This window comes from Chenopodium quinoa, unplaced genomic scaffold (genome assembly GCF_001683475.1).
Source record: "Chenopodium quinoa cultivar QQ74 unplaced genomic scaffold, ASM168347v1, whole genome shotgun sequence".
Lineage (NCBI taxonomy): Eukaryota > Viridiplantae > Streptophyta > Magnoliopsida > Caryophyllales > Amaranthaceae > Chenopodium > Chenopodium quinoa.
In genome coordinates, this window is record NW_018743828.1 from 820,772 (window position 1) to 829,663 (window position 8,892).

General features: G+C 38.2%; 1 protein-coding gene across 1 annotated transcript; it reads left to right on the forward strand.

Annotated features, from left to right (window-relative positions):
• The first annotated feature begins 24 nt into the window (after positions 1 to 24).
• LOC110685529 (MLO-like protein 9) lies at positions 25 to 6,131 on the forward strand. The gene is made up of 15 exons (XM_021862067.1): positions 25 to 712; positions 1,384 to 1,441; positions 1,568 to 1,800; positions 2,299 to 2,415; positions 2,556 to 2,616; positions 3,158 to 3,246; positions 3,547 to 3,621; positions 3,704 to 3,792; positions 3,911 to 3,960; positions 4,071 to 4,111; positions 4,204 to 4,377; positions 4,611 to 4,646; positions 4,743 to 4,810; positions 5,227 to 5,287; positions 5,476 to 6,131. The coding sequence occupies exons 1-15, from the start codon at positions 566 to 568 to the stop codon at positions 5,683 to 5,685; spliced, it is 1,509 nt and encodes a 502-aa protein (XP_021717759.1). The 5' UTR covers positions 25 to 565; the 3' UTR covers positions 5,686 to 6,131.
• Positions 6,132 to 8,892: the final 2,761 nt, after the last annotated feature.

Here is an 8,892-nt window from a genome sequence, read left to right on the forward strand (position 1 = left end):
TTATATTACGGAGTATCATATTCTGTCTCTCCTACTTCACCAATCAGTAAATTTTCTTCCCATGTTCATCAATTATTCAATTCAATTTATCATTTTCTCTCTCTTAATTTATCAATCATTGAATTCAACGGTATTTCTCTCTTCTTTTGATCGATTGATTATTGATAAATAACAATAATCTTTCCCCAAAATAATGGCCAAAAATAACTCTTGGGGCAGAGAAAATCTAGCCCAAACCATGCATTTTCGCCTTCATTTCCCCCATTTTTGCTTTTATCTGCTTATTTTTAGAATTAAAAAAACTCCATTCTTTTTTTGCTATTCAATTTTGTAAAAAAAAATTGAAAAATATTGGGGAAGAAAAACCTTACCCAGAAATACATGGATTGTTTTTTGAATTTCTGGGTTTGGGTTTCTGAGAAAGAAAGATAATTGATTTTACCCGAAAAAAAAATAAAAATAAATAAACGTAATTAAGAGGAAAGTTGTAACTTCTTGTCAAATTAATTTTGAAGGGAGTAATTTAAATTAAAAGGAAAAAATCCCCAAAAAAAATAAAAAAAAAATGGGAGGTGGTGGAGGTGGAGGAGGAAGTGGTTTAAGCAAGCCAAGGGAGCTTGATCAAACACCAACATGGGCTGTTGCTTCGGTTTGTGCTATTATTATTCTTATTTCCATTGTTTTGGAGAAGGTTCTTCATCTTATTGGCTCGGTAATTTTTTTATTTTTTTTTACCTTCAATTATATTGTTGGATGAATTTCTTTGTTTGTAACAATGTTTGGGTAAATTAATAAGTTGTGACATTGTGATTGTTGTCTAAGATACCGTCCACGTAAGATCAGGAGACGCTCGCGGTTTTTTTTTTTTTTTAATAATTACCAGTAGCTTAAATAGAGTGCAAAGGGATTCTATGCAACTTTGATTAATGGGGTGCAAAGAAATTGTGACTGGATTGTTGTTGATGCAATGAAATGAAGTGTAAGGCATTAACAACAATGTGGAGGGCGTTTTACTCTTTTTAGTTTGGTTTTATTCATGGTTACTCCACAAGTTTAGGAATCATTTTTGGGTTTGGGAAATTTGTAGAATGAAAATGAGAGCCTATGCATATGATCATGATAGGATTTGCATAACAAAAGTATCAACATTATGGAATGACAATAATTTTGTTTATATATATAAATAACTGTTCTTCATTCGAGTTATGCATCCTTGAGCTGATACTCAACATCTGTAATGTATGTTTTGAGAAGTATAAGAAATTCTTCGTATGTTACCTATGCGATGTAGACAATATAATTGGTGTAGAAGCATTTATGATCAAGTGTTTTAGACTTCTATGTGTGCTAACATTTTCTTCCTTACCTCAATGTGATCACCAGTACTTTCATAAAAATCATAAGAAAGCTTTATTTGAAGCCCTCGAGAAGGTTAAAGCAGGTTAGCAGTAGAAAGTTAAGCTGTTTGAGTTATTTTTTGGTTTGTAGGAGCTATTTTAAAGAAAAAATCTGTAAACATTTGAACTATAATAAAAACTATATCAGCAACTTCTTCACCTATGTGCAGAGCTGATGGTGCTGGGATTCATTTCTTTACTTCTCACATTTGGGCAGAACTACATTATCAGTATCTGTATACCCTTGGAACTCGCAGATACGATGTTGCCTTGTGCCTATAAGCCCAAAAGCCATAAAGGAAATCAAAAACCCGCAGAGGGCAATGGAGGACATCATCGCAGGCTCTTATGGTATGAGCATAGAATGTTAGGAGGAGGTGGGGCTGCTGTTGGATGTAAGGAGGTGAGTTGGTATAACACTATAGTGTAATGTGCTTACTATTTGATGCCGTACTGTACATGTTTAGTTTCTAGTATTCTAAATCCTAAAGCTGCATAATTGGAAAGACATTAGATTTCTACTCTCTTGATCATGCAATTTTGTAATTGCTCTCAGCCTCTCATACATCAAAGTAAGTTGCTCTATAACCATCTTGTTCATTGCTAAGAGTTGCAAAGTATTTCGCTCATGAAGCTTATCTTAATGACTATTAGCTCTTGGTTGGATGGAAGAATATAAGTTAGTTTGTAGAACTCTCAAAACCTCGGTTAATTTTCTTCTCTCATAAGAATCAATGCCAACAGCCATGATTGTAGAATCTGCTAGAAAAAATAAAAGACTTGCAAAGGATCCACTTCACTATCATTCATTTTAAAAAGCTGTTATCAGGTTTTATGTTTCTGATCATGGAAATTGAAAATTTGTGTCTGGTGAGTTTCACTGACATTTTTCCAACAACAGGGTTTTGTGCCTCTGATTTCTGCCAATGGATTGCATCAACTACACATATTTATATTCTTCTTGGCAGTTTTTCATGTACTTTATAGTTGTATTACAATGGCACTTGGGAGAATGAAGGTGAGGTTTTTATGTTTAATAGATGTGCTTCATTTAAGTTATTTCATAAGGGTAGCTCTGAAATTAAATGGGACATTGTCTCACTGTTGGGTTTGGTCATGGGCTGAACATAAATGCTATATGTGGTTTTTTCTACGTAGATTCGCAGGTGGAAAGATTGGGAACTGGAAGCAGTAAACAGTAAAGGCAGTTTTGACTCTGGTATGATATACGTTGCCTTTGGGTTCTATACTGTTATCTCTTTTGTCTTAAATTATCTGATATAATGATTTCTCTTCAAAAATCTGAAATTTAAATAAACTAGCATCAATATTTTGCCAAGCATGGGCTCATTATATAATTATCTTCTAGGCATTTCTGATTTTCTGAGACTGCAGTATGACTGGATTTTGACAAAATTTTGTCCAAAAGATACATTATAGAATCATGCTTAAAAGTTGGATTCTTGCTCACATTATTGAAGCCCAAATCACCTCTATGTAATTCAGACTGACCTTATGGTATCACACTTAATTTTTTTAAGTTTTCTGTGTAAATGTAGTTATCCTCTTATAACTGATCTACCAAGACTAAGATGGCTTATAGTGGGAGGAGAGCCATTTCTGAAATGACAGCAGGACCCCACTAACTACCTAAATGTAGTTGTAACCTGGAAGACGATTGGAAAGTTGATGACTATTTTGATTACTTAGTGTTCATTGCATTGGTAGTGTTTATGATGAATGAAATTCTGAGTTTGCAGATGCTGCGAAGTTTCGACTAACTCATGAGACGTCATTTGTAAAAGGACACTCCAGCTTTTGGACTAAAAATCCCATTTTATTTGCCCTTGTAAGATTTAGAACTTCCTTAAGCATTGTTGTTTTTTTATTTGTTGTTTTTGGGTTTCAATATCTATGTTTACTTTTTTTGCCTACTCTGTTATATATTTTCTGCTTATTCAATTATTTCCTTCTTGTTACCTTTAACAGTTAGCTTTAGCATGTAATTGGAGGTTCTAGATTTATAGTTTTGACTTTCAGGATAAATTATGCCAGCAAAATGTGCATTGCATGATTTGCATCCTAATCACACTTCTGTTTTTGAATATAAAGCTAGGTCGATTTGTTACTAATAAGGAAACCTTAACAGGTTTGCTTCTTAAGGCAATTCTACAGAACTGTTCGTAAATCTGATTACTTGGCACTGCGTCATGGATTTGTTAGCGTACGTTCTTCAACTGACACCATTTTATTTCTTTTGTAAATTTGTTACTTTGCTAAAAGTTAATTTACTACCATTTTCATAGGTTCACCTAGCACCAGGAAGTAAATTTGATTTTCAAAAATACATAAAAAGATCCTTGGAAGATGACTTTAAGGTAGTTGTGGGTATCAGGTAAATATCTATATACATCTTTTTTTCGTTGTTTTTTATTTTTTTATTTATTTTTTTATTGCTCTTTGTCCTTAAAACCTTTCTATTTCTGAATTCAATTTCATTTTGGTATCGGCAGTCCTTTGTTATGGGCATCTGCAGTCTTTTTTCTACTTCTTAATGTTGATAGTAAGTTGTTTTACTCTGCTAGACTTTTTATTTCTTGTTCATTTTATTTTCCTTCTCTGGGGTGCATTTTATTGTACTTTTCTGATTCTAGTCAATTATTATTGTCTCAGAATGGGATTCAATGGTCTGGTTGTCCTTCCTGCCTCTCATCGTAAGATACTCTCATATTTTTCTAGTATATTCATATCCTTTATGCTGTACAATCAAAGGTTTTTATTAAAATCAACTGTGAGGGTCATGCAGGTGATCTTGTCAGTTGGGATGAAGCTTCAAGCAGTCATAACACGGATGGCAGTTGAAATTACAGAGAGACATGCGGTAATCCAAGGAATGCCTCTTGTCCAGGTCTCTGATAAAAACTTTTGGTTTGGCTGGCCGCAGCTCATCCTGTATCTCATCCATTATGTTTTGTTTCAGGTATCATCATAACTACTTCCCCTAAAAAATCGCTTTGTTTGATACTTTACTGCAATTGTACGATTGAAAGATGATAAAATAACTCTACTACAGTAAAAGCCTAAATAGGTGTATTTTAAGAAGTTGGGATAATGTAACAATTGATTTCGGATACAGGGATAATAAATTTGTTGTATCTTTTTGTTTACTAAGTTACAGAACATTTAACATTAATTTCTTGGCTTTTGGCTCAGAACGCTTTCGAGATTACTTATTTCTTCTGGATATGGGTAAAGAACTTTCTTTTCCAGTTTTGTTTTGCTAGCTTTTATGAACCATAACAATATTATCCTTGCTGACTTGAAATGATGGTTCTGTCTTTGCAGTATGAGTTTGGTCTAAGATCTTGCTTTCACTCAAATTTTGCCATGACTATTGTCAGAGTTTGTCTTGGGTAAGCCTTTCTTCTGAAAATCGTGATTTTGGCAAAGATGTGATAAATTTGTCTTACAGACCCGGACCTCTTACGGTCTACAACTAACTCTTCTTCTAAAGCCTAAACCTTGTATCATGGGTGGAAGCTGGAAAAATGAAAGCCTCTTATATCTCAAGCATCTGACTGGGGAATTTTAGTAAGGGCTGTTCTATATGTAATGTTGTTGCAATGCACACTGTTTCCGGACAGTATTTGCAATTTTAAATTGGGAAAGAAAATGTTAAGAAAAGTAAAAGCAAAATTGTCATTAATTTACAGTAGGCATATTACATGAAATTATCAATATTGCTTAACGTATACTTTGCATAAACAATTAAAAAATAGTTCCCAGCTTTTTTGCTTCTTTAACATTATGGAAAAATTTCCAATCGCAGGGTAGCAGTTCAATTCATGTGCTGCTACATCACACTCCCGTTGTATGCCCTTGTGACTCAGGTAAGCTATTTCATGTCATTTGTGCCCTACTTGGCTATGTTTAGCTTGTTAAGACTGAATTTTTCAAAAAAAGTGTGTATCTAAACAATTCAAGGATTCAAACATTCATTTCCTCTTTGTATTTATGCAATAAAAACTAATTAAGTGATTACCTATTTGGAGGCGCTTATTTTTGTTGGGATTGACAGATGGGATCAACTATGAAGAGATCGATATTTGATGAGCAAACGTCAAAAGCTCTAACAAAGTGGCGTAAGAATGCCAAGAAGAAGAATGATGGGAAACCAGGACCTGTGCCAACCCAAGTCCTTGGTGGATCACCAAAACATAATGAAATGGCCGACATGACTACAGTAGATCTTCAAGGAGAGGATCATCCTGATCATGATCATCCATAACCTGTAACTGTTGACTTCAGCAGAAGATATTGAAGCTCAAGTTTGTAGAGCAGAAGACCCCAGTGATATGAGAGCTTTTGTGGGTGAAAAAGGACTTCCTTTTTCCAGTGTGTGTACGTGTGTTAGAAGACAGAACAAAACTCATCTTTGACAGTTGAGCTCGTGAGTGACGTATCATTACTGATTTGCTGTCTTGACGATTTTCCCTAGTATATCATATACACTGCAATGCTCATAGATGATGCATTATACTCAGTTTTTGTGTGTTTAGACTTGTTGTCTCCCCTTTTTTGTGCGGTGATTCTATACTCTTTAGGACCTCATTCAAAATTTTGCTGTTAGTCAAATGGCAAATTGTAAGAGTCCGTGTTTAGTAGTAACTAAAAAGTAGAGTTGTATAGTGTTACTTTGAATATTATAATGACAGAAGAAAAGGCATTGAGATAGAAGTACATTGATTGATTTCTTGCTAAGTTATAAAATCCCTCATTTGATATATTAATTGGTTGTTTAAGATTTGAAGATTTTTAAACAATACTGGTATTAGGAATTAAGGATTTTTAAAACAATGGAAATTTCTTGTCTTGCATAAACTTATTAATCTAGAAAGACCAATACTATATATGGAGTATACATGTTGTTTCGGGTGAAAACAATGGGACCTAGCCGAAGGTCCGATGAAGTGGATGAAGACTCGTCCGGTCCAAGTAACGCTGGGCCGAAGGTTTCCTGCACAGCAAACACACGTAAACTGGCCTCGGGGGTGGATCCGAGGAAGACCCCTCCGATGCCGAAGTCAAACAGTGTTTAGAGGGAAAAGCTATGCAAGAGAGCTAATGCTTGAGGCTTTAGTTGTGTATCCATCATAAATGGTAAGATTGAAGGCTTTTATACCTTAGTATGACAAATGGATGAGAATGAATGGGCCAGACTTAGTCATGGGCTGACCATGACAATTTGGGCCGCTTGACTTTATGTTGACTTGGCTTAATGAAGGCTTGGGCCTTGACCTTGGAATATTGGATCATTTAATGACTAGGCTCAATTGGCTTAATTGGACCTGAACAACTTGCCCCCCAGACCCAATTTGGAAGGATGACGGGTCGGGTTTGAATTCAATAAAAACGGAGGGAGGTAAATGATTTAATTAAATCAAAAGATTTAAATTTTAAACAGTCATCAACTAAATAACTGTAATTAAGATAATTAGTGGGGAAGTTGAATGGATAATGAGCGGTTATTTTAAGAGATAAAGTGTTTAACGGTTACTTAAGGAGGTGTTTAAGAGAAATTAAGCGTTCTGACCTTCGAAATTCCCATTTTTTGGAAATATAAGTCCGAATTTGCTCTTCTCTCCTCATTTCTTCACCAAATTACACTCGAATTCTTGCAAAAACGCCATTTTTCCGCTTTGAAAACTTCGCGCAATATCTCCGAACCAAAGGTCGACACTTGAATCCGCCGTTTCGACTGACTTAGCCGGCGCATTTCAATCCATTTGAAGGTAAATTTCTTTGAATTTCCCTTGATTTTCTTGAATTTTTGAAAGAATTCCCTTTTTTCCCCCTTTTCTCCTCCGAATTATACTATGGCTCGAAGAAGAGGGCGTCAACCCTGGCGGCGGGGTCAGGCTAGGGACCCCCGAGACCGTGCCGATGTTTGGAACGGGGAACGAGTCGAGGAAGACCCGGAGAGGGGGATTCCGGCCGTTCCTCTGAATGTCGCGCCACCCCAGCAAGACGCCGGGGCTGACGAGCAGAGCAGGTAGAGGATTTGCCTGCTGTTCTTTGGGACTTGCTCCCAGGGCATGCTGAGTGGCAAAATGCCGAAGCCTAGCAAGCTATGGTAAAAAATGCCCCTTACTCTTGGTGGGTTAGGCATGCCGAAGCCTACCGGTTTGCCGAACAAATAGAACTGCACTACGACATTTTCGAGGAGGATGGGTACTGGTGCCGAGTGCCTTCGCCGACTGACAGAATTCACCGTCCCCCTCCTGGGTACATCAGAGTATATACTCGGCAACTGCCATATGGGCTTCGGTTCCCTCTAGATCCCTTCATCAGGGACATTCTAATCAAGTACAGGATCTCCCTGTGCCAGTTGAGGCCTGTCAGCATTCGGCGGGTGATGACCTATCTCTGGGTATGTCGGTTTTTGCCGTTGAACCGAATTTGCATTGTTTTTGAAGGATGCATCAGCTGGTGCAGAACACCCAGAGCGTATACGGTCACCATGGGCCTGGCTGGTGGCGAATCGAGAGCCAGCCACAATATTTGACTATGTGGCCGAACGATTCTTCGGATAAGGATTGGAAAGGCCAGTGGATCTGGGTAAGGGCTCCCGCTAATCCGGAGCACCCCCATTTTTTTGGGGCTCCCCGTTATCTCTCTAGGCCCGATCCGAACATGCAGGATTTGGGCCCCGAAGACCCCGATGTCGCTCGTCACCCCAGCTATGAGCAGATGAGCTTCTTCGGGAAGCAGAAAAATCCTGGGGGGACTGGCCGAATGAAGTTCATCCCAACCAGATGGCTTCCAGATAACCATTACGTCTTCCAAGAGAAGATGTTGGCAGTTGTCGGCCTCAGTCGAAAGCACAGAGGTGGTAAGTATCTTCGGCTGGGGCCGAGGACTTGCTTTATTTATTTTTTGCTTATTTTTAGCGTCCATTCCCTCAGTCTAACCTTCGTTTTTGCCTTTTGAGAGCTAAGCGAGGCTACTTCGGGCATCGACTACGGTCGGCTGGGGGTGAACGCTGAACGGGTCATCTTAGACCGAGCTCCAGCGATCACAGCTCCGAAGGACCGTCCGTTACATTTGCATTCAACGGGCCTTCAGATCGAGGCTGCTGCAGATTATACCAAGCAGAAGCCTTGGTGGGAGAAGCGAGATCCCCTGAGGCCCCTATTACCCGAGGAAGCACAGGCTGCTCAGATAGCCGAAGACGTATCCAGGGCGATTAATTCCTTGAAAGGAGGTGTAGGAACGTCTGGCACTGCCGAGCAGGGTACTTCTGCAGCCGAAGCTCCGCCGAGGGTTTTGGTAAGCTCCTTAGCTTTTGTTTTGTTTTTGTTTTTGTTGTTGTTGTTGTGTTTTTTGTTTTTTTTTTGTTACTCAAACCTTTACTCCTTTACTGCCCCCCATTTCTGCAGTCCGAGGAAGGGAGCGGAAGGAGAGAAGGGAAAGCACATGCTTGTCCTGAAGATTC